At 32.6% G+C, this 26,156-nt stretch overlaps 1 protein-coding gene across 1 annotated transcript in view; it reads right to left on the reverse strand.

The window, feature by feature from the left end:
* Positions 1-22,048, reverse strand: part of LOC143075307 (uncharacterized) — a 32,403-nt gene extending 10,355 nt beyond the window's left edge. The window contains exons 1-8 of the mRNA XM_076250679.1: positions 21,972-22,048; positions 20,913-20,975; positions 20,465-20,545; positions 19,843-19,923; positions 17,025-17,111; positions 14,461-14,697; positions 12,488-13,123; positions 7,940-8,079 (exon numbers count right to left, since the gene is read on the reverse strand). Coding sequence (XP_076106794.1) covers positions 7,940-8,079; positions 12,488-13,123; positions 14,461-14,695 — 1,011 coding nt within the window. The 5' untranslated portion in view covers positions 14,696-14,697; positions 17,025-17,111; positions 19,843-19,923; ... (1 more) ...; positions 20,913-20,975; positions 21,972-22,048. The remainder of the gene's footprint in view (positions 1-7,939; positions 8,080-12,487; positions 13,124-14,460; positions 14,698-17,024; positions 17,112-19,842; positions 19,924-20,464; positions 20,546-20,912; positions 20,976-21,971) is intronic.
* Positions 22,049-26,156: the final 4,108 nt, after the last annotated feature.

Raw genomic sequence — 26,156 nt, forward strand, 5'->3', positions numbered from 1 at the left:
TCTACGTTGGCCATTCTTTTTTTATGAAACAAAGCAATACAAACTCTTTCAATTTGTCTTTTAGTTTGGAATGTGGAATACTTTGTGTAATGTGTAGAAAAGTCAAATGTTGTAATACTATTACAAGATGAAGGAGAGTTAGATTGTATGTACTCTAAACGTTCTTTGGAATTTTTAAGTATCCATATCTGATTCACGCCACCTCTAGAATAGTCAGTTTCACAATAGCTTTGAAGCCCATCTTTGATTGCTGATAAAATAGATGTTAATAACTTAGATGGAGGTGTCGTGGAACACTTGGAAGACCCAGCAATATACCGTTCTTTGTCAGGACACTTATATAGTTTAGGTATCCAATACAGTGATCGAAGATTCAGTTCTTCATCTTTGGTTGAAAAACCAAAGGAACATAGAACAGATCTATGATTATCCAGAATTTCCTCTTTGGTAAGTGTCGTGAGGGTATATGTTAAGTTTCCAAGTGAATTGTCAATTTCTAATTCGTTTATCAATCAGATAATTAATGTAATGAGTTTTACACACAAAAACGATATTGTTTTTTTTTCTTAATGATATTGTTTTGGGCATTATCTTCGGGGACAACAACATGTTTGTCATGGAGGTAGGATAAGAGTTTTGCAACATTTGGGTCTTTAAAGATTGACGTAGCATGGGCATTGATAGACCCATTCAGTTTCCTAATTCTGATTTGTATCAACGACCTCACTGCCTTAATCTATTATGAAAGAGTGTTTACGTCTTCCTTCTTGCGCTTAGCCCATTGCCTGGCATAATCCTAGACTGAATCCATATTTTTTTTTTATTTCCAATTGATGGATTTAGGCTCACGATACTTGGACCTTTTGATAACATATTTTGTAGGGAAGTGTTATTAACAATGTTGAAATCACCGGTAATAACGTGGCCAGCCGGATTATATGTGAATTGGGAACTAGCACAAGTGCAATCAGGAAGTTTAGACTTGAAGTTGTCAATATTGATATCCTGCAAAACCTGTTTGTAATTGAAAATTTTAGTTACAATAGGTTTGGTATAGGTATAAGAAATGATCGGTACAGACTGATCTTGGAAATAAAGATGTATTTTCGACTGAATTTATGAAGGATGAAGGATATTGCCTAAGTTGGCGCTATCGAGACCTTTGTTGGCAAAGGAAAGATTAAAGCAAGATCTTTTCTCTTTTTCATCTTTTCCAATGTGGACTGGCTTGAAAAGTTTGTGACTTGCAATATCTGTAATTTTGTATTGGTTTGATTGCGGGTTGTAACAGTGGTTTCCAAACATAAATTGAGCATAGAATGAAGTTTAGAAAGGGTAATGAACAAAGATTCGTGCGGATGTGATTAATTCCTAAGGGCTTTTCTATAAATGGCAGCAAATCATTAATAGAGACATCATGCTGAGTAGGTGATGTAAAATGACGATGACCATGACTGCGTCTACGTTGAGGAGAAGAGTCGATTCAGACAAATACGCAAGCAAAATGAAAGATTATGTAGTTAATTATACAGCCAGTATAGTTAAGCATATCAAAGTAGCGCCTTGAGTTTCATGTAAATATAATATTAGTTTGACGGATATCATATCTTGCACACACCAGATTGAAAATTCATTCGCACGACTTTTGAACTTGTGTGCATGATTTTCAAACTGGCGCGCATAACTCTCTTACACATGATCACGACTTTCCATAATGGTGTTTGCGACCTTCAAGATGTGGTGCACATATGACTTTTAAACTTGTGTCCATGACTTTCAAACTTGTGCACATGACTTTCTAACTTGTGCGGATAACTTTCAAACTTGTTCATATGTCTTTCAAATTGGCGAGCACAACTTTCAAACTCGTGTGCACCAATTCGAAAGTCGAGCGCACTAGATTTTGAAAGTTATGTGCATTAGTTTTTTTTAATGTCTATGAGCTCACCAGCTGAAATGTTTGGCAAAGAAAGATGTTTCTCTTAAATTCGCACATAAGGGGATCCACAAGAGATTCTTATCATAATGACAGAAACGCTAATCCGATAAAGTTCATAAAAATATAAAATAGAAGTAAAAAAATATACAAAAGATTACAAAGGATACGTTATATAAATTATTATGCGTCCTTGTCGCTTTGCTTGACCAACCCACATAACGAACGCTAAAAGTAAACAAAATAGAAATCTAATAGGGTTATTTTATCTCTAAGAACACATAGTTACCACCAGAGACATGAACACAATTGAAAATCGATTTATTCCAAGGTGCAACGTTTACCACGCTTTTTAAAAGCGAATACGGAACGAATACGTAACATGGTATCAGTCAGGCGCTGACACGGGTACATACGCGCTAATAGGGCTATTTCATCACTAGGAACATATAGTTACCACCAGAGACACGAACACAATCGAAAGTCGATTTATTTCAAGGTGCAACTTAAACCACACGTATTAAAAGCGAATAAGGAATGAATAATTAACAGGGTATCAGTCAGGCGCTGAAAGGGGTACATACGCGCTAATAAGCTTATGTTAGTCTACGCTACACTGACAAAATCAAAACCGCACTTCATCTTAGACAAGCTCAGTGAATGCATTGTGCCAAAACATTTTACTTGTGCAAAGAGCACACCTGCAAAATAGGGAGACATACAAATGTGAAAAGCTGATGACAGCATGTAGAGAAAGGAAATGTGGAAAGTGTAGCTATTCATACAGAACTAGTCTGAACGGGATTTCCTGCAAGGTCTTTATGGTGAATGCTTCCGAAACTGGGAACATTTAGAAAGACAAGAACACAACAAGTAAGAGGAAGTAGAATCTAAAACATAAGGTACCCCGAGGATAATTCAAAACGGAGAGTCCCCAAATCAAATATCAAAATCAAAAGCACGAATTGATAAAAACTGTCATATTCCTGATTCGGTACAGACACTTTCGTAAGTAGACAATTGTGGACTTGAATCTAGTTTTATAGCTAGCTAAACCTCTCACATAGAGTTTAATTACTAGTATATTGACTAAGATGTCTGAACAAAACAAACAAACAAACATACATATAATACGTAAGTGTAATTGTCAAAAGTAAGGGTACATCCTTCGACATTGTTTAATAATCTTAATAACTATAACTAGAGGTTCTAAACAGCCTGTGTCGTTCACCTTTGTCTATGTTAATATTAAACAAAGGATGGATTTATGACAAAATTGTGTTTTGGTGATGGTGATGATCTTACTTTACTAAACATTCTTGCTGCTTACAATTATCTCAATCTATAATGAACTTGACCCAGTAGTTTCAGTGGAAAATGTTAGTGAAAATTTACAAAAGAGAAGGTTCAGTAAGACCCCTTTTTGGCCCTAAAAGATAGCAGTTTTACAAAATTTCGAAAGTGTATTCGTTTAGCTATTTATTGGCTGTTTTTGACATTACAGTGCACATATATCGGGTATTGGCATCATTAAGTCACGCTAAATCACTGAAATCTTCACAATTTTAGCATTTTAGATAAATTTTAGACAGTTTCCGTCTTAAATGAAAGTGGCCGCATTCGTGTTCATTCCTAATATTGAAATATAAGTTGTATTTGATGATAATACATAATATATATAAAGGTTGAGGATGAACAGGGATGCGGCACCTTTCATTTTTGACCAAAACTATCTGAAAAGTGACGAATATTGGCATATTTGATAGATTTTTCACATTTAACACATGTTTAAGCTTGAATAGGAGCGTTTTTAATGACTAAATCAGTTGAAATCTTTCACATAAACCAATTGCATCAATTGAAATAGACATTTAAGTGTTTAAAATGTGTCTAGAATATTTTGTTAGATGAACTTAAAAATTGAGGCCAATATCGGCCCTTACCGGACCTACTCCTTATTTCCTTAGAATTACCAATTCAGGGAAAGCAACCTAACAACCGGTTATCCGATTCATCTGAAAATTCTAGGGCAGATAGATCTTTAACCTTTAAACAATGTCACCTCCTGTCAGATTTGCTCTAAATGCTTTGGTTTTTGAGTTATTAGCCAAACACTGCATTTTACCCCTATGTTCTATTTTAAGCCATGGCAGGCATCTTTGTTGGTTGACCAAGTCACAGGACACATTTTGAAAACAAGATACACCAATGGTGACTGTGGTCAAGTTTGGTTTAATTTGGCCCAGTAGTTTCAGAGAAGAAGATTTTTCTAAAAGATTACTAAAATTTACGAAAAATGGTTAAAACTTGACTATAAAGGGCAATAACTCCTAAAGGGGTCAACTGACCATTTTGGTCATGTTGACATATTTGTAAATCTTACTTAGTTGAACATTATTGCTGTTTACAGTTTATCTCTATCTATAATAATATTCAAATATCCAAAAACAGCAAAATTTCCTTGATATTACCAATTTCAGGGACAGCCACTTAACAACGGGTTGTCCAATGCATCTGAAAATTTTTTGTATTTATAAAATCTCCATAGGGTATTGGTAGATTTGTATCGCCATAATTTGAATTTGGTATGGATATTTTATTTGGAGGTTACATTTTAAAAAGCGTACAACATCTTCAAAATGCGAAATGGAAACTTAAAACACCCCACATGACCTCGATCGTAGACTTTTCTTACCATACCTATTTCAAAGCGAATATAAATGTGTCTCAGGAAACCAATATACCTCGATGAAGAGTCCAAAGTCAGGTGTTGGAAACAAAATCGACAATAATCGGTCATCTTTTAGTTTCGTGTATATAATATGTGTTGAGTTTACGTTGTTCATAATAATTTATTAACATACAGATCTGTCACCGAACATATACTATCGGCGAACCATGCAAATCAGGGTAAGATCAAACGAACTCATGTTTATGACGTTACTTTGTACCTTTGTATGGGCACCTTCGATATAGATTTTGAGCAAAAAAGATACAAAACTCAAAGTATCGAGTTTTATTCGTTTATTACAATACATTTTGGTGCCGTGACGCCATGGAAAGTAAACTTAAAACGGTGAGAGCAGGCCATAAAAGTGCTGTAACAAGACTTTTGAGAAAATAAGAAGTACAGAATTATTAGAAACACTTTCGCAAAAGCAGACGATTATTAGTGCCTTGAATGAAGAAATTCTAAATCTAACAAAGGATGAGGATGTTGAAGATGAAATTCTACAGACAGATGAGGATAAATTCTTTCTGAATACAAAAATAAGACATTTTCGTAAAAAATACTCAAATTCACCAACTTCGAATATTACCACCTTGCCTAATCAACCAACGGCAAATTGGAATCAGCATAGATCAGTAGAAATAATATACAGCTCTGTTCAAAAACAAATGTACCATGTTCCGATCAACGTTACGCAATATCACCAACTTCCGAAACTCATCTTATCTACATTTACAGGAGAAACACTCATGTGGCAAACTTTTTTGAACTCGTTCGAATCATCTGTACACTATACATACTATAACCCCACACTTACTGGCATACAGAAATTCACATATTTGAAATCGCAACTTAGTCACGAAGCCGTTCGATGCATTGATGGACTACCGCTCATAAACAATAATTATACGGAAGCTATAAAATTATAAAAAGAACGTTTTGGTCAGCCGCATAAAATCACAAATTCCTACATGCAAGCCCTACTAGAACTTCCTGCACCATAATACAACCTTATCAGCTTCCGTAATTATTACGACAAACAAGAAGCATATATGAGAGGCCTAGAATCGTTAGGCTAATCGGTAGATTCATATGGGGCACTGCTCATCCCAATCATCTTGAATAAGCTACCGTCAGCTGTAAAACAAAATTTAGCAAGAGAAAACGGATCCGATAACTGGGAAATAAAATAATTAAGACATGGGATATTAAAAGAAATCACAATTTTAGAAGCCGGAGTAAATCGCACCGTTGTATTTATTGACATCTTAGTACCGTCTACAGCGTCATTTTTGACTATTGCCAATAATAGAAATTACACGCAAATACAAGATTGATTTGAAACCGATTAAGGAATTGAAAATTTACCGTCTATAGCGTGATTTTTTACAAGCGCCGATACGAGAGATTACCCGCGAACACAAGATAGATTAGATTACCACCAAACCACAAATGTTCGTCAGAAACCTTGTATTTATTGCAACGATAAATGCTTAAAATTCTAGATTCTGAACACCGTATAACAATTGTTAAACACAAGAGATTATGCTTTAATTGCTTGGGAACGCACCGCGCAAGTGAATGTAGATCACAATTTCGTTGAGATTCTGTAACAAGAATCATCATACTAGTATATGTACCCAAAATACCGACCTATCGTAGTTTGATAAAACCGATAATGTAAGTAGATATGATACGTCAGTTAACGCCATAGTTAACAATGGAAGTATTGCCATCGCCACAAGTTTTCCTTCGTCCACGATACAGTTCCGTTCTAGCATATTATTGAAAACCGCCGTAGCACCCGTTTGGAGTGAACAGCAAGGAATGGATACGAATATATATTGTTCGATGAAGGAGCACAACGTTCTTTCGTTACCGAGGAATTAGCTTCAAAACCAGATATTAAGACAGACGGTACCAAAAGGATTAATCTTTCTACATTTGGAAATACAAGCACTAAATCGAAAGCAATTATATACGTTGAGCCAATAGAAGGAGAGAAAATACCAATTGAAGTTTTTGTAGTTCCTACTATAGCAAGTCCGATCACAAACTATAGTGCAAATAAAACCCGATATTAGCGCACCCGATCACGAACGACAACACTTTTAGAATATCTTTACTGATAGGAGCTGATTTATACTTGGATTTTATAGAAGATACCATTATTAGAGGGATATGTCCGAGACAGCTGTTAAATATAAACTAGGTTATCTGTTGTCTGGTCCGACATTACCAGATATGAATCGTAGAATGGTTCAACATTTTGACAAATCACAACCCGCAAGAGTCACTAGGAGAAGTTGACACACAACATGATGAAGAAAATATGTACCAAATAAAACCAGAAAAATTGCATGAAAATAGATACGTAGAGAAGTTGTCATGGAAACATGATCACGAGACCTTACCAATAAATACAAAACAGAGAACTGATAACGTTAAAGACTTTCATAAAAAGAGGAGAAGGGACAACAAAATCAACATCCGCGTTGGAGATATTGTATAAGTTTATGACGAAAAACCCCGAGCTCGGTGGAAAATTGAGGAAGAATTAGATGTTGGGAATGATTGATTAATCAGATCTACAATTATCAGGACTCACAGTGGTCGTACGCCACGCCCTTATTGTCAAACTTTATCCGCTAGAGATTAACGATGAGGACCTATCAAATATATCAGATGAGACGAATATAGTTGATACCAGAAGAACAGTGTCTATGCGTGCAAAGGAGAACATTAAAACTTGGACAAATTCTTAGGCATTAATATTGTGTCCGATTTGAAAATCGTTATAGAGGCTGTTAATTTAAATTTTATCATAGTGATTTCAAGCGACAGTAATTACCCGTCATATTTTTTCGTTTCATATATGGACAGTTAAAGAAATATTTTAATTTTATACAAAGATCGACTTTTGCGGCCCACAGTATGTTGAGAATATAATGAAAATGTTAACGTTATGTTTCCTGTATTTACGTCTTATGTTTATTACGTTACTTTGTACCTTTGTATGGGCGCCTTCGGTATAGATTTTGAGTCTAAAATGAACAAAAAGTAAAGTATCGAGTTTTATTCGTTTATTACAATACAACCTCTACTAACCGTGTATGAAAATAAGTCCCGCCTACCTTCTAGTCTAATAAGGAATAAATATGGACGTAACACCACTATTGTGTATGAAATAAGCCCGGCCTCCCTACTAACTTAATATTATGCTTTTAATCATATTTCTAGAAAAATATAGGAGGCAAGATAAAGTTCCATACCTCAATATCTTCATCCGAACCCTTAAGCTTGTCGATACCGGTGCAAACCATGATCACTGCTGGTTTTTTGTCGTTGACTAAGCTATTTTTGATATCCTCACAATAACAGTGAATATTGTCTAACCAAAAGTCAATGTAATCTGAAACAAAATTATTTTACATCATTAACTTTTCTCACTCCATATCTTTCAACTACAAATGTATATTTTACAAGACGAATCAACTATGTAAAACTAAAGAACGAATGAAAATAAGACTTCATAGATAAACATCATCTAAATTCCACATGCGTGTACATTTGTCGATTCATACCACTATGATTTTAACTCGAGTCTCTACGAATGCGTGTGTCGCTCACATGTATCTAGTGTGATTTTGGAAATTATGCAAAATAAGGTTTAAATCATAATAAATAATATTAAATACCCAAATAATGCTTAAAACCAAGTTCTGTTAAATTTGGTCCAGTTGATAAATTAAAATCAGAAAATTACCCAAAAAAGACATTAACTCCAATATGATGTGAATTAAAGATTTTGATGATGTTGACTTATTTATAGATCTTTCTTTGTTTAACATTTTTTGCGTCATACAGTATATACCAATCTATAATCTATAATGATATCCACAAAAATTAACAAAAATTGAAAAAGAACGCTGTCATGCAAGTCTCCAAAACGAATCCTAATCGGATACCCCTCCTCTTCACAAGGGACTTTCTAATGGCCAAAGTGCCTTTAAATGTTTTTTGGGATCGACCTTCAACAGCGTTTTGGTAGAGGTGTTTTCATCCAAAGTAAGTATCATGAAAGAGACGATATAATAATGGTTTTTATAAAAAGATCCTGAATATTTCAGAAAATGGAAAATATAAAGTAGAAATTCTAAGTACCGCTCCCCCTCTGAAAAAATTGCACCCGCACATGGAAAAAATCAAGTCATCCCATTGTAGTCTTTCAATAGTTAATGAATGCCCCTTGACCCCTTATCATTATTATATTAGTTTTCAAGTAATGACCATTTGTAATTGATTTTTGTAGGCGGAGTCATCGGACACAATTTGAAAACTATATATCCTAATGATAATCATGTTTGGTTAATATTGTCACATTATTATCAGATGAAAATATTTTCGTGGAAGATATCAAAAATTCATGAAAAATTTGTAAAATTTTACTTAAGGGCAATAACTCCTGAAGGTATACTTTGACATTTTTCATGTTGACTAAATTGTAGATCTTTCTTTGCTGTTTACAGTTCAAATCTATCGATTTATAATTATATTTAAGATAATAACTGAAACCTGCAATATTTCCTTTAAATTACTCATTTAGGAACAGCAACCGAACAACATGTTGTATGATACGTCTGAAAATTTCAGGGCATATTGATCTGACCCTGATAAACATGTTGGCCCTTGTCATAATTGCTCTAAATACATACGTGTCAGAGATATAAGCCACAAACTAAATTTTAACCCCCCTGTTCTATTTATAGCTTGTTGGTTTGCAATCGGAGTCATCAGAAACAATATAATCTACTGATAAATGTGGCACAAGTTTAATTGAATTTGTCTCTGTAGTTTCAAAGGAGAAGATTTTTTTAAGAGTTACAAAACTTTAGAAAAAGTGTTAAAGAAAGACGATAAAGGGCCTTAAGAGACAATTGACAATTTAAATCATTTGACCTATTCGTACAACCTACTTTGCTAAAGATATGATTATCTATATCAATATTATAAATAATAACCAAAAACCGCAAAATTACAAAGTGCTTCAATGACTCATATAGCAATAATTTGCTACATACCTAATTATGAAGTAAAAGTTAACCTTAAAAAATCTATGAACAAAATCTCAAAACTCCCAAAATTGAATATCACTTCCCTTCTTCCTGAATTAGATATTTTTCCAATCTTGATTTAATTTGATGATTTTAGCTCAATGTTCCATTGCTGACGACTAGAAACTTCTGTACCGGGGTATGACTCTTTCAATATCACAATTGTAACGTATAGACATATTCACAAGAAAAGGACATCATTAACAATGATTAAAAACGGTATATTTCTAACAAAAACAACTTCATTAAAGTAATGTGAAAGAAAAAAAAGAAACTTGATTCTACATAAGTCATTCGTCTATGATCAACATTAAACCTTAGTCTCATGAAAGTAGTCAGGGTCATCAAACATTTACACCATTATCAATTCATACCATTTATAGAGATCAATATAAGAAACAAAAAGAACATCTTCACTACATCAGTCCTACATCTCTGTTTGCCTTAACTCCCATTTCTCCAAAAATGGCCAAGGGGGAAAAAACCATTTCCAGCAGTTAATACCGTGTTATTTAGGATTATGAACACAAACGACAGAAACTCTTCACTACATCAGTCTTAAATCTCTGTATGACATGAGTCAATATCATCGAAATAGTAGCCAATTAGAATTAGCTGATAAGGGGTTTGTTTCAAACAACAGCAAACATATTTTCGGGTGGAAAATATGTTTGCTGTTGTTTCAAACAACAGCAAACATATTTTCCACCCGAAAAACTATACAACAAACGGAACCTGATTGCTCGTTTATAACACCAACATCAGACCTATTGAATCCAGTTGTTATACTATACCTTTATCTCCAGGGATATAAACGTCGAACTTCTCCGTTCTAATACATCGTCCCGAGGTGAAAAAGTCATGATGTCCATGTTAACCCCTTCTCTAAGCTTTTATACAGTAATTTGAACATGTTTACTAACCAACCGCGGGCAACTTGTTAGCAAAATTTGGTAGTGAATGAACAATTTAGAGAGTAGCTAGACAAATGTCAAAAATACATGATATCATCGTTGCCGTATTTGGCACAACTTTTTGGTATTTTGGGTCCTCAATGCTCTTCAACTTTGTACTTGCTTGTCTTTATAACTATTTCGATCTGAGCGTCACTGACCAGTCTTATGTAGACGAAACGCTCGTCTTGGGTATTAAATTATGATTCTGGTACCTTTGATAACTATTTCCAGACTATCTACTGAACATATTTACAGTTTATTATTGAATACAATTACGACATTTGCCAGAAATGACTAAAACCTTACAGAACATCGGTTTTAATTACAAAAATAAATATCGGATCGTCCTACAGATTTAAAACAAACCAACTGAGAATCGAATGAATTCCTTTATCATTCACGAGCTAAGATTTTAGGTAGCAATAAACACATCCTCCTCTCTTTAGAATTTACTCATAAAAGCAAGACAGAAATATCAGCTCTTTGAATACAGGAAGGCTTAACTATGTAAACATCAGTACGATAAACGATATATAGTAGGGACATTATCAAATTACAAACTTGCATTTGAAAAAAAATTAAGATCGAATATACATTTTAATTATATTTTAAGTGAACTTTCATCTTTCTATTTTTCAAAATTTTGGAACTTGATATAACAATCTGAAATCACATTCAAAATATAATTGAACTTCAATATTTTTCAATATAATATGGTCCCAATTTGAAAAACTATTTCTGTTCAGTGCTAAAACTTTGATGTTCACGTCCTTCCAGATTTTTTAATCACAAATTTAGCAAAAGTGTTAGCCTACTATGTAAACAAACAACGCTTAATGTTGGATTGTCAAAAGTATACAAAACTTTCAATTAAATGGCATGCCAATAATATTAACGGTACCAATTTTTCTGCACCAGATGCGCATTTCGACAATACATGTCTCTTTAGTGATGCTCGTGGCCACAATATGTGAAATCCAAAGCTTATATAAAAGATGAAGAGCTATGATCAAAAAGTTCCACAAAGTATAGCCAAATCCGTGAAAGGAATCAGAGCTTTGCATGAGAGAGAGACATTCCCTAATTTATAATAATTTTGTAACAGCAAATTCAATAACACAAAAAATCCGTATTTTCATGCCAGTACCGGAGTACTGGCTACTGGGCTGGCGGAGTACTGGCTACTGGGCTAGTGATACCCTCGGGGACTAAAAGTCCACCAGCAGATGCATCGACCCAGCGGTCGTAATAATATTAACGGTACAATTTTTTCTGCACAAGATGCCAGCGTGCGACAATAATATTCAAACAATTAGTTAATAACATATATCTCTTAACCAGAGAAAATGTACTGTCGAAAACAAATATTAACATAACTAAATCCAAACTTAAATAACTCAAGACAAATGTTCTGTCTAGAAATGCGAAATCAAAAAATATACCAGTAAAACAATAATGAATTCATCTAAAAATAAATAAAGAAAATCAGTTAAAGAACTATTGCATGATAGACACACAACCACAAGCTGAACTGTATCGACGAAAGCATATTTACAATAGTTCACATCTTACTCCGCTGATAACCAATCGTACAAAACTGCCCTAAAAAACAACAACTGTACTTCAGTAGTTATTCAAAACAGTAAAATCATAAACAGTTCGAAAAATATGTTCTAAATAATGCTTTAGTTTTAAAGTATAAGTTCCCCAACAATAAAACACTTATAAGGTTATTTTTTCCAAATATTACCTCCACTGGAAACAAAATTAAACTGATCATCATACTGAACTTTGTTCAGATCGTCTTTGATATCCACAACAAGAAGATATATTGCATCGGTAGTTAGAAATGTCTGGTGGGTGGCATAGTACTCCTTTTGGCCAGCAAAATCCCATATTCCACATTCTATTAAACCCTCGTCTGTCATAGTTTCTTTTGTATTTTGTAAATAAGATGTGATCTCATCCATTTTATCAACCATTGCTTCGGTAATCTGATCAGCATTGTGATTCATATATGTATTTGTTATTGGTTTGTCTGCGTTGGAATTCATAGCGTCTACTTCATATAATTGGTTGTCATTAGAGTTCTTGTTTGAAGTACCTGGGATGTTTGTTATAGATGTTGTCACTGGATCCTTATCATTTTTCTTGACTGTCTCATTTATATCTAATGCATCTGCTTCATCTGTGACCGGATTAGATAGATGTTGTTTAGTTTCGCCCACTGTAAGAAATATGTCATCTTTTGGTGTTTCATCTTTTTCTGTTTCAAGTAATTTATGTTCAGCGATAGGTCGATCATCATTATTTTGTTGGTTGGTCATTTGTTGTAACTTAATTGCATGCAGTATTCTGTTTCCTTTTTTCTCAATTTCAGTTTGATCTAAAATACAGTGATTTGCAAACTCTATATTTTGACTGCATAACAAAGTTCGCATATTCGTAACCATAAGTCAGAAGAAACAGCTTAAATGGTATTAAAACTTGTTATAGATTAAATATCATTAATTTGGTTTTATTGTTTAGCATTGATATGTCCAAGAAAACGAGATAATCAACACTAATATCCCGTGATATCAATGCATAGTTTTTCTATAAACTTGGAGACCACAAGAGTTACTTAGTTGCAAAAATAAACTATTTAGTTATTTCAGAGAGGGTCCGCAAAGTACCACAATATATAATTAAGGATACATAAAATTGTCTTCAATTAAAAAAATAATTTAAGACGCAGTGACAATCGTAACGTATATCACACATTCTATTGACATAAACAGGAAATGGACTTGTACACATGTAAATTGTTACCAAAACTCGAAAGTTGCGTGTATTGAAATAGCTACCATTCATCGCAGTGATTAGCTGACACTGAATAAACACATCAACTATATTAGAAACCTTGCGATATCATACACATATTGAGGATAATTCTAGATTTTATGAAGACTAATGTAAATATTCAGAAGACCAACGTCTTTCTAAAACCTTTCAAATTATTTTTTTTTAAATCAAGAAAAATAATTCAAATATGAAGTCATTCAGACATTTTATGTTCAATATATATAATTGCTTTCATGATATCGTTATTATGGTATGTACTTTATCCGTATTTTCTAATTAGAGTAAAAGCACACTAATTAGGTAATCACTGGGTACATCAGAAACAAATCTGAAACAGGAATAATTATTCAATTTTCATGATAAATTTTATTTCTATTATGTATGTGTGTTTAAGGAAGTTTAAAACTTTCTGATATGTACAATGATGACTCTCGTCGACAACAGAACTAAAAAGATAACAAAAAATGCACAAATATGCAATGCGAAGCAAAACTGAATATATTCTACAAATATGTTCTTCCAGGATAAATTACAAAAAGAAAATTGTTACTCATTGAAGGTTTGTAAATTTTGCACCGGTCACTAATTATACAGTATCTACAACACATTGGGCTATAGTTCAAGTCAACTGTCGTTTCAAATTGGCAAATTTTATACAAATCAAAGACAGTCTATTGAATAAAGAATCATAGAAATCAAGAGAGAACTCTCCTTTCATTTTTGGCAAACGTTCAACTAAAATTATCATCTAATTTATTGCAATATACCAATGCACTATTCATTGTGTTAGAATGACCCTGCAAACTGAAAAGCAGAAAGCCGTAAAAGTTACCTTATTTCTTTGTGATATGGAAGCAGGAATAAGATAACGGAACTCACCATTATCAAACGTCCATGTACCATCGCCTTCTTTAATATGACATTTTCTATTAATATCAATTCCATCAGTACTCGTTACACCCTCAAGATCTTGATTCAGTAATCTACGTACAAGACTTGTCTTTCCAACACCTTCTTTTCCAATGACCTGAATTCTAACATATTTTCTGACTTCATATGTAGATTTAGATTGTATTGCATCCATATACTCTTTTTTATCCTTTTCATTTTGCATTTCTAACAAAAACAAATTTCATCAAATAAATATTTACATATTAGCTTTAAAATTGTAGTATTTCTAATACTTAAGCTAGTTTGACAACTTTTAGATTGAAATTATTTTAATGAAAGTTTTCACATTAAACCATCTAACAATTAAGTTCTTACTTACTCAAATAAAGAGTACTATTATGTGAAGTAGTTTTTGTCATTTATCTGATAAAGTTAAGAAAGGATGTACTTTAAGCGTGCTTAGTTACACATGTTAACACTAGAGACTTCTTGTTGACGGAAATTACAATCTTTTTAGACAAACTAAATCTATTAATTGTATTGTATATTGATTATCCTTATATAATTACATAAGAATTGTAAAAACTGTAAAAACTGTCATAGTAAACATAAAAATGAGAAGAATTGATATGATTGTCAACAAGTCAACCTTCAAACAAGGACTCACTTAGGTAAATTAACTGCTACAAATTCTCATATGACCTTCATACATGAAAAGATATAATTAACACCTCAAAATAAACTGTTTGGTTGAAACCGGGATGATTAAATGCACGATGATCATAACATTAAGTGGTTCCTTTTTCAAAAGGCCAAAAATGTGTAAATGATATTTTGATAGGTATTGCATTGGTTAATTTTTTTCTCTCGGGAAGCGTATTAAACGAAAATATGTTATAGAAATAGTAAGCTTCCCACAACAAATACTACACAATGAGGATTTCGTCAATGTTTAAGTTTCTTAAAATCTACAATACGATTTGTGGAATGCCGACTCTTTTATAGATTTTCTAACTTGCACATACTGTTCCTATATGTCATTAGTATTATTATTTCTGGTTGTCAGCATACTATTTTATATCATTTCATTTCACAATTATCAAACTACGTTATATTTTCATAAAATATTTATATATCTCTGTCATGTTTTATAAATATAACAGGTTGAGTATTAGCATACACAAACGTTGCACATAACTGTTGCATCTTTCGTCATAAGAAATTGAAAACTAAAAAAAAAAATCCAAATGCAGACAACAAATTACACAAATTAGCTGTATTAGAATTTAAGTACCGCAATGATCTACGGTTAACAGCTACTTTTTAATCGCCTAAAAATTAATATTTAAACTGTTTACATTAATTGACAAAATCCTACTGAATACACGAGCTTTGGAATGGACGAAAATATGATGCAAAGATAAATACAGTTGACTAGGGTGAAATGTTGATTTTCGTCAATTGATTGACATGTTTAAATAACAGTTTATTCCATTTCCCTTTAACATTTAAATTAACCAAGAATTTTTAAGAGAGGAAGAGAAATAAAAAACATCTATACATGAACGAGCGTCTTTCAAAGTACATGGTTTTGAAAATATCTTAGGTACTCAGCACACTAGGTTTTAGGTGCCTGTCATGATTTTTTGTTTTGTTTTGTGTTTTATTTAACGGATAATCAATCAAATATAAGTTATCAATCATTTAAGGGACGAAGCAATAATGCCTGCTTCCAGAATAAAATAGCCATTCAATTAGTGCCAGAAAATATAAGACTTCTTGTTTTTAATTTGGAATAATTATAAGCATGTTCAAATTCATTATCAAAATAGGATTAATCTTAATTCCTTTCAAGAAAATGATTTACATTTCACTCCGTTTTAGGTATCATTGATGTGTACATTTCTAAGTAAAATACACACCAAGGACTGTTTTGTTATTTTATACAAGACAAACATCACAATAAATTCAATTGATAAGTTTCAAACTAATAACACAGATATAATTCAGCACAAATCATAGTTAGTTTGAATTGTTTAACATTTTTGACATTACGGGTCTTTTATAGCTTACTTTGCGGTATGGGTTTTGTTCATTGTTAAAGGCCGAACGGTGACCTATAATTATTAATTTCTGTGTCATTTGGGCTCTTTTGGAGAAATGTATCTATTTTTATATATTAAACTAGCCTTTTTTGAAAGATTTAGACATGTATCCACTATTTTTGTAATAACCATGGAAACCGAAACAAGACATGAATATCCGGTTGGCATAGATAGTTTCTGATGAAATAATATAAAGTGAATATATGAAAAAAAGGCAAAAAAGTTTTGAGAAAATGCGAGGTGAAAACCTTTTCAAGAAATATGTTAATAGCAATTCATGTAATTGTCAAATGTAAGAGAAAAAGGTTACACACAATAAGTCCGTTATTTGTAAGTTTAAAAGAAAACGACTAAGATCCTTAGTGTAAAAAAATGAGAAAATACATGAAACAACCACACTATATGTACAATGATGTGAAGTTTCAAGGATCTAGATTCATCCCTTACCACGAGCAGTTTCAAACTTTTCCTTGTCCTTATGATCGTTAGATGTCACCTTATTATGAGTAGATTCTTTTTGTTCAGCAGGAGGTGCTGTAAATTCAGAAATTATAACTTACAAATTTGACTATTGTGTCTTTTTGAAGAATAAATAAAAGTGCGTGAGATATTTTCACGATTTCAGAAAAAAATCTTCATACATAAAGATACAGCAGATATTGGAATACGAGTTTTAAATACTGCTGTACTAATCCTGTGTTTTAGTTGATTTTAGTCTCTAATGCATGTTTTTTTATTAATAATTATTATTGGCTTTTAACTAGCCGTCAGTAACTGCGAGTACTCTCAATTCGTATGTTCTTGTTAATTCGACCTGTTGATACTGTTTGTAATGCTGTTTTGTTGTATTATATTAATATGGATCTTGTCTATATACCAGCTTTGATTATTTGGATATTTTTCACTTCTTAATACTACATTTATATGAACTTGAAATATTCTCCTTAAATCTGTACAGAAAAGTTTTAGTTAGTTCGTATTGTATAGTTGTATTGTTGATATTCACCCCAATTTGTATCTTGTGTTAACTTATGTATTTATAAGACAGAACTTTCTTGGTATTCCTAATTGTTGGAAGAATTTTATACACATACGTAGTATACCTAAAACGACAAAGTTATGTTTCATTTACCTGTATTATTAAAACCGTTTTATTTCAAAAGTGATTATTTTCGAAGGGTTTAATATGTCGCAGTGGTGTCTTGCCATTGGCTTTGTTGTGACTTGTTTGTTTGCTTTTTGGCCTTGAATGTTTGTCCCTAATATTTTATTAACTGTGCATTTGTATTCAGATAACAAAAATCAAATTTATCCTGAACATGCATGAAACCTTTGCCACTGGACATTAAGCAACCAACAATCAATTAATCAATCCTACAATGTACACCCGTCCTTTGAAACTTTAGTTGTTAAAATTTAAATCATTGCCTTTCAATTTGTTTTAAAAGAAATCGACATAGTTTAAACGTGGACGGCGGAGAAGATCAAAAATGAACAGTTACGCAAAACGGAAGAGCGATAACCTGAGACTTTATTTGTAAAAGTACAAGTACAATAAAAAAAATATGTGTATATGTTATTTGCATGTACAAACGTTGGCTGATATATAATGATAATTGGAGATATGAGATATGTAATTTATAAGATAGCAACATCTGGGCATTTAACGACATCACAACCAAAGACATCAAGAAATCGTGACTAATGATTATTGGACGAGTTTCTTTTTACTACTAATTTGTAGTTTTAGTAAACGTTGGTCCCCTAAATTGGAATGTTTTGATAAGTATATGTCTAGTTTACTTATCACAGTAACATTTCAGTCTGTTTGTACATATTTGTTTAAGTCTTAAAACTTGTGTTCTTCTAGAAAATTCAAACCATAATAAAATAAAAAAAGATGCGGTAAATTGCCAATTAGTTAACTTTCCACCAGCACGAAACGACGGACATGTTAGCTTGTCTACATAGCTACTACATTTTAGATCTCTAAATTATCATTCAATTATATGAACTGCATATTCAAAAATATGTATTGTCACCAAATTCTTATAAAGCACGTATCATCATATTGTTTAACCCGTGTCCCTTCGACCGTCAATCCCGTACTTGGTATTTATAGCGTGTATACGGCTTATTAATTAGGACTACAGTCTTTTTGCCTCAGTTTTTTAATTATGTTTCTGGTGTAACTTCTTATATTCAAGGTGCGCAAATAGCCTGGATTTTTTTGTTTGTTCATGACAGATGGCTGGATTTTGATAAAATACAAAGGCACGCAGAGTACAGACTCCGGCTTACATCTACTACATGTGGAATTGCAAGCTGGAACTTTTATAATTCGCAGTTTGTTTTACTCATATAAAGAATGAATATATGATTTGTTATATAAATGATTTTTCACAAATGACAGAATGTTGAACTTTATGAAATTTTGCATACTGTTTGCAAGGTTTGTCCGACTTGCTTGGCAATCAACTCACTCATTTTCACCAAGCAGATTACACTATACTAACGTATATGTATGTACCAAGTCAAGAATTAAACAACTGTTTATAATTCTTTTAATGTTTTGAGCGTATGATTTCGTCAATTGATAAGGGACTTTTCCGTTTTGAATTTTTCTAGTTATGTTATTTTAATTTTTAGAATGTGTATATTATCAGGATCATTATGTTCCCTCAAAATTTTCACAACTAACATAATGTTTAACCTTTTTTGACTTGTGCATCAAATGTGTCTTTTATAAACAACTGTTTTCAAAATTGTATTGCATCGACCAAAACATGCAAGAACTATTTGCCACTGAACGTTAAACAACCATCAAACCGAACAATTAAAAAACTGTTAACTGAATCAAATTTTTGAAGTACTTTATTTTATCATAAGATTCATGTGGAACCAACCAGTTCACGCAAGTATCAAGTATATAATGGTTTGATGTGAAATTTCCATGTACAGGACGAAATATTATTATATCAATAGAGTTTAATATTGCATTACTAGGAAATTTACGAAACCCGACAGGGGGAAATAAAATAATCACCATTCAGATCCCGACAATATTTTGTTTTCCATATCTCTGAGTAGGAATAACATTATATTCGGTATAATATAACGTCACACGTTTTCGGTCAAATTCTAAGGGTATCGATCAATCTTGTAGCCATTTATCTAAAAAAAAACAAGGATGTGACATATGAGCTTCTATACGTGTATGGATTCAGTATGCAATCCTGGATATTATGTTAGTTTCAACACTTACCACAATCAGGTTTTGACTCTGCCTTGACCTCAAGATTGTTAGACGTCAAAACACTATCAGCCGATCCTCTTCCTCCGTCACCTAGAACAAGAGGTGCTATTAATTCAAAATGATGACGCTTATTTATTATTGCGAATATTGACAAAATGAACAAAACTGTTCTAAGAACTTTTACATTTGAAATAAAATCCTTATACATTTATATAATTCAGATTTGAGAATACGATTTTTTTTCATCTCGAAACTAAACAAACTAATATTCACGTTCATGAAAATATTGCATTTATTTCTGACATAATAATAAACATCTAAATAGATAAAATGGAGAAAGGAAATGGGGAATGTGTCAAAATAAGAGTATATTTAACATATGATATTGGGAAAACATTTATAAGGAGAGGTTCTAACCTTTCACAAAAGTTTTAAGGATATGGATTGTAATATGTTAGTAAAGTAAGTTACAAAACATAAGTCTTTTGAAGATATTGAAGAAAAACACACGACTGAGATCACCACCCTGAACAAATAGGGAATAATCATGAAACAACTCCACAATAGAACGTGTTCAACTACACTATATCAAAAATAAATGTAGTGTCAAGGATTTGGATTCAAGACTTACAACAATCAGGTTCCGACTTTGGTCTTGCCTTAGAATCGTTTGACGGCACTTCAGTATCAGCCGATCCGCTTCCTTTAGCAACTGGAATAGGAGGTAATTTTAATTTAAAATTATTGCGTGTATTTATTCATTATTATGATGCAGATTGTATAATGTGAGTTCTTATAATATCAATATCAAACAAATACAAATATTCGCATTTATGTTAATCTTGCATTAATTTCTGACATAGTAATAGCATTTAAACAGACAATAAATAACATGTGATATTAGGAAATGTTTTCTAAGGAGAGGTTCTAACAATTACTCATGATTTGGTTTGTTAACTGTGAAAGAAGTTAGTTACACAAAATATGGAATATTCATGAAACAAATGCGCAATAACACTTAATCATTACACTATATGTACATTGAAGTTAAGTTTAAAGGAGCTGGATTCAACACTTACCATTGCCAGTGTCCGACCTTGTCTCGTCCTCAGAATCTTCAAACGGCACCTTACTATAAGTTGCTATAACAAAAAAGATGTGGTATGATTGCTTATAAGATAACTCTCCACAAGAGACCATAATGACACAGATAGTAACGAATATAGGTCACCGTACGGCCTTCAACAATAAGTAAATCCCATATCGCATAGTCAGCTATAAAAGGCCCCGACATGACTATATAAAACAATTCAAACAAGAAAACTAACGGCCTAATCTATGTACAATAAATGAACGTAAAACAAATCTGTAACACATAAACAAACGGCACCTACTGAATAACAGGCTACTGACAAGGGAAAGACACATACATAGAGAATGTAGCGGGGTTAAACATGTTCGCGGGACCTCAACCCTCCTAAAAACCTTGGACAGTGGTATAACAGTACAATATAAGAATCAGTTGAAAAAGGCTTAACTCATCAGATAGAAAACAATACAAATACTATAGATACAGGGTGATCTCTTCTTTTACAAACTGATAAACGACTAAGACCCTTAGGGTAAATAAATGAGAAAATACATAAAACACCAACACTATATGGTTAATGAGGTGAAGTTTCAAGGATCTAGATTCATCTCTTATTCACGAGCAGTTTCAAACTTTGCATTGTCCTTATGATCGTTTGACGTCACTTTATTATGAGCAGATTCTTCTTGTTCAGCAGGAGGTGCGGTATATTCAGAAATTATAACTTAAATATTTGACTATTGTGTCTTTTTAAGGAATAAACAAAAGGGCGAGAGATATTTTCACGATTTCAGAAAAAACCTGCACACATAAAGATACAGCAAATATTGGAATACGAGCTTTTAAGACTTCTGTACTAAACCAGTCGCAATATTTGCATTAATTCAATCCTTCCGTTAATGTCTGACAAAATAATAATCATTAAAATGAAAATAAAAATATAACATATTATAACGGGATTGTTTTTTATAATGAGAGATCACAACATTTCTTAGAAGATTAAGGTATATCGATTATAAAGTTTTAAGGATCTCAATTCAACACTTACAACAATCAGGTTTTGACTCTGCATTAAACTCAGGATTGTTAGACGTCAAAACACCATCAACTGATTCATTTCCTCGGTTACCTAGAACAGGAGGTATTGTTATTTCAAAATGATAGCGCGCATTTATTATTGCGATTATTAAAAAAATAAACAAAACTGTTCTAAGAACTTTTGCATTTGAAAAAAATCCGCATACATTTATATAATTCAGATTTGAGAATGCGAGTTCTTTTAATCGCGATACTAAACAAGCTAATATTCGCATTCATGATCTTTTAATTGCACCTTACTATAAGCTGCTATAACAAAAAAGGTTTGGTATGATTGCCAATGAGATAACTCTCCACAAGAGACCATAATGACACAGATAGTAACGAATAAAGGTCACCGTACGGCCTTCCACAATCAGTAAATCCCATACCGCATAGTCAGCTATAAAAGGCCCCAAAATGACTATGTAAAACAATTCAAACAAGAAAACTAACGGCCTAATTTATGTACAATAAATGAACGTAAAACAAATCTGTAACACATAAACAAACGACAACTACTGAATAACAGGCTCCTAACAAGGGACAGACACATACATAGAGAATTTGGCGGGGTTAAACATGTTCGCGGGACCTCAACCCTCCGAAAAACCTTGGACAATGGTATAACAGTACAATATAAGGAGGAACTACAAAAATCAGTTGAAAAAGGCATAACTTATCAGATAGAAAAAAATACAAATACTATAAATACAATGAAGTGGCTGAGTGTTCTCTTCTTTTAGAAACTTGAATAGAGGGGACTGCAAATTTAGAAATTTTGGTGTGCATTCATTATTGCGATGTTTTTTGTAGAGTTTAGAATAATGCTAGAAAATGTGTGCGATTTCAGGATGGACAGCAAATTTTAGAATGCGAGTTATTATAGGTTGCATTTCTGTTAATATTGACAAACAATGCAATTTCCCTTAGGAACTCCTTTTACGGCTAAAACTCTACCACTTTTACTATGAAGTTATTTTACAAAAATCTCATCCTAGAATTGAAAGTTCATATGCACTACAATTGATTTCAAAGATCAAAATATAGGGCTGTACGGCATATTTCCAACGTTTATATGCCCTGAACTTTTCAGAGTTTAAACTAACACTAATTTTCTTAACTACACCTACCTCGAATGAAGGGTTACCACAGATTTCAATGTACAAATGTAAACAATATGCACATGTTTATTTACTGGTAACAATCCCAAGTTATATCTATATGAGATGGAACACAAAGAACATAACTGGGAACCATTATGTAAACAGAATTAACCAAGTTTGTCTACATTACCATGGAAAAACACTTTACTAATTGTCAAAGACAGTCGAAGTGCTAATGGTCAAAACTACAAAGAAAACCAAATGTAAGTTACAATTGTCACAAGTACAATCCCGTTGTGGCAAATCAAGTTTGAACACAACGGTCACTACATCTGGAGCAGGATCTTCTTTTAAGAAATTCGTGTTGCTTGGTATTTCAATGTCTATGTAGAGTGTTATAGACCGTTGTTTTTGTTGAGATTTTATCATGTCAGTGCCAGTTTCTGATCAACTTACGCAATGTGACTGTCTGTTTGGTGTAGTCCTCCTTTTAAAATAAATTTGTATCACAGTAAAGCAAACTCTGTCATAAAACGTACTCGTTTCTGCTTCCCAAAATTTAAACATCATTTGAAAGCATCCAAGTTAGTCTTTTTTTTTAAACTATGCATTTACAAAACAAAAACCCTTTGCAATTATACTTCTCATCTAAATCAGATTGTTTGCAAAACCATTTAAACGCTCAATAAATACCTCTTTGGCAGTTTTTGTGTTTCCAAAAGTATACCAGTAAAACAACAATTGTCACTACCACTAAAACTCCAACGATAGTACCAGCACTGAAATCAATTCAAATCGTTAAACCTTAATATATACTTATATAGAGTTAATTTTTTTCAGAACCGTATGTCATTTTTTTTCAAAATCAACCCGGACGATACCATGTTTCACTGAAACATGCTCCAAGGCATAAAATAATGACCTGAGTGAGGTCATTATTTTCCTTGATAAAAATGCAATCTATAACTTACTTCAAAGTTTTATTCGTCTGATAGGGTTTTTTTGTTTCCGATTTGCGATTTTTTTAAAAAAGTTTAATCGATGATAGGTGTAAAAGAAATTGCCTTAGACCGTGCTCACATTGACCTATTCTCGGTGTTGTGTAAGTGTAACTTACACGTAAACTAAACAAAATTACGTTCCAATTTATAAAACTCAATGTTTACATTTAGTGTAAATCATGTTTTGTCTACATGCAGTTGATAATCGATGTAGGTCTTGTGTAGATTAAGTGTACACAAAACTAGGCATTTAAAACATTAGTTTCACCGTGTATATTTAAGGAAGAAACGGTGTTTGAATAAAATTGATATTTATAACAATTATTAATAAAGTTCTTTGTAGAAATATTTGTCTAAATTTGATAATTTAGAAAAACTGAACGTAGCTTTATTAAGCCCTTATCCAGACTCAAAGCAGCATCATTGCCGAACACATAATTCATTTGAACATTAAGGTCATTCCGAATCGACTTGACTTACACAGAAATATTTGCCACTGGCCTTTACTCAAACAACGATTCACTTATAAATGCATTACTCAAAAAGTGTGAGGTGCATGTATTATTTGTCTAGTATTTCGGATCCGTTAAATTACACTTAAAAAAAACATTACCCCCCTCCCTTTGCCAAATACTCCTTGGAGAAGAAATACCATTTGAACAAACATAAAAGATAGAAATATAGTGATCCCTAATATATCCTTCTTCTTCGTCTGTAAGCACACTGCTGCAGCCTACGTTTTCTAATGCTTAATCGAGATATCTTTAGTATCTTTAAATTACTGCAAATCATCAAAATGGCTTTCATAAAGAAGCAACCATTTAACTCCAAAAGGTGTGGGGGGGGGGGTATTTTGTTTATTTATCTGCGTCAGAAGTGTTTCCGCACAAACGTTTTATACCGGTTTTTTCGATGCTGGTAATTATTTTTTTCAACATTTAACACAATGATGTATGGGGAAACTCTTGATTCAGAATTTTTATTTAACATCCCCCCCCCCCCCCCCCCCCGATTTGAAGTCAAATGGTCGTTCCTTTACAGCTAGAATAGTTGTCCGAAAAGTTTGCATTCTGTTTTCTACGTAATGAATATTTAAATGACATCGAGTTTACAAGTGTGAACAAATCTTATGTACAGGTAATTAAACAAGGTGTGGAGATGAACAAATTTAATGTGAAACCAATGTCCAGTATATGAAACTAATTGTTAACAAGTTTAGTGTACATGGAGTTTGGTGTGAAGGCCTTAGCCCGCATTTTTATTTTAGAAACAGATATAACTTAAAGTTTTGTTAATTTATCGATTCAATACAGAAAAAATGACCACTTTTCCGCGATCAAATGTCATTACGAATAAAAAAAAAAACTTACCAATAACTAAGGTGCTACAATACATTACTTACATTGTGTCTTTCATACACCGTTATCAGATGGTAACAGTTTATTTGTTTCTTTCTTTATGCAGTTCCAGTACCATTTTTATTGTGTATGGATAATAATGTTTAAAAGGTTTATATATAGATTTATTAGTGAGTTTTATTTCACATTCTAATTGAGCCGTAAGTCGTATTAGAGATTTCCAATAAAATGAATTAACTCGACGTATTTCGTCCTATCGTATTGAAGCATGACGGAGGGGAGAATACACTGCATGTAGGTTTTGCTCTTTGAACACGCATTTTTAGCTGGAATATACTTTATATAAAAATCAATCCAAGTAATTTTTAATCTTTAAATATTTGTCTTTGAATTTTTAATGATTTCATTGACACAAATAGCATAATGGAATAAGTCATTTAGCAACTTGTAATCAAATACACCCATCATTTCTTGTCATTTCACTTGACCCATATTTTAGTTCTTCTCAAATAATGAATTTTAAAAACTACGAAGACAAAATTTAGCATGAAGTTATTAAGATAATAAATTCCGAAGCGAGAAGGCATCGTAAAGAACTACTAAGTTGATCGCAAGTTACGTCCTGTGTATCATCGTAAGTGTATCGTAAACCGAGAAGAGTGCTTTCTTTCACTTCTGCACTTTTATCGAG

The sequence above is a fragment of the Mytilus galloprovincialis genome, chromosome 5 (genome assembly GCF_965363235.1).
Source record: "Mytilus galloprovincialis chromosome 5, xbMytGall1.hap1.1, whole genome shotgun sequence".
Classification (NCBI taxonomy): domain Eukaryota; kingdom Metazoa; phylum Mollusca; class Bivalvia; order Mytilida; family Mytilidae; genus Mytilus; species Mytilus galloprovincialis.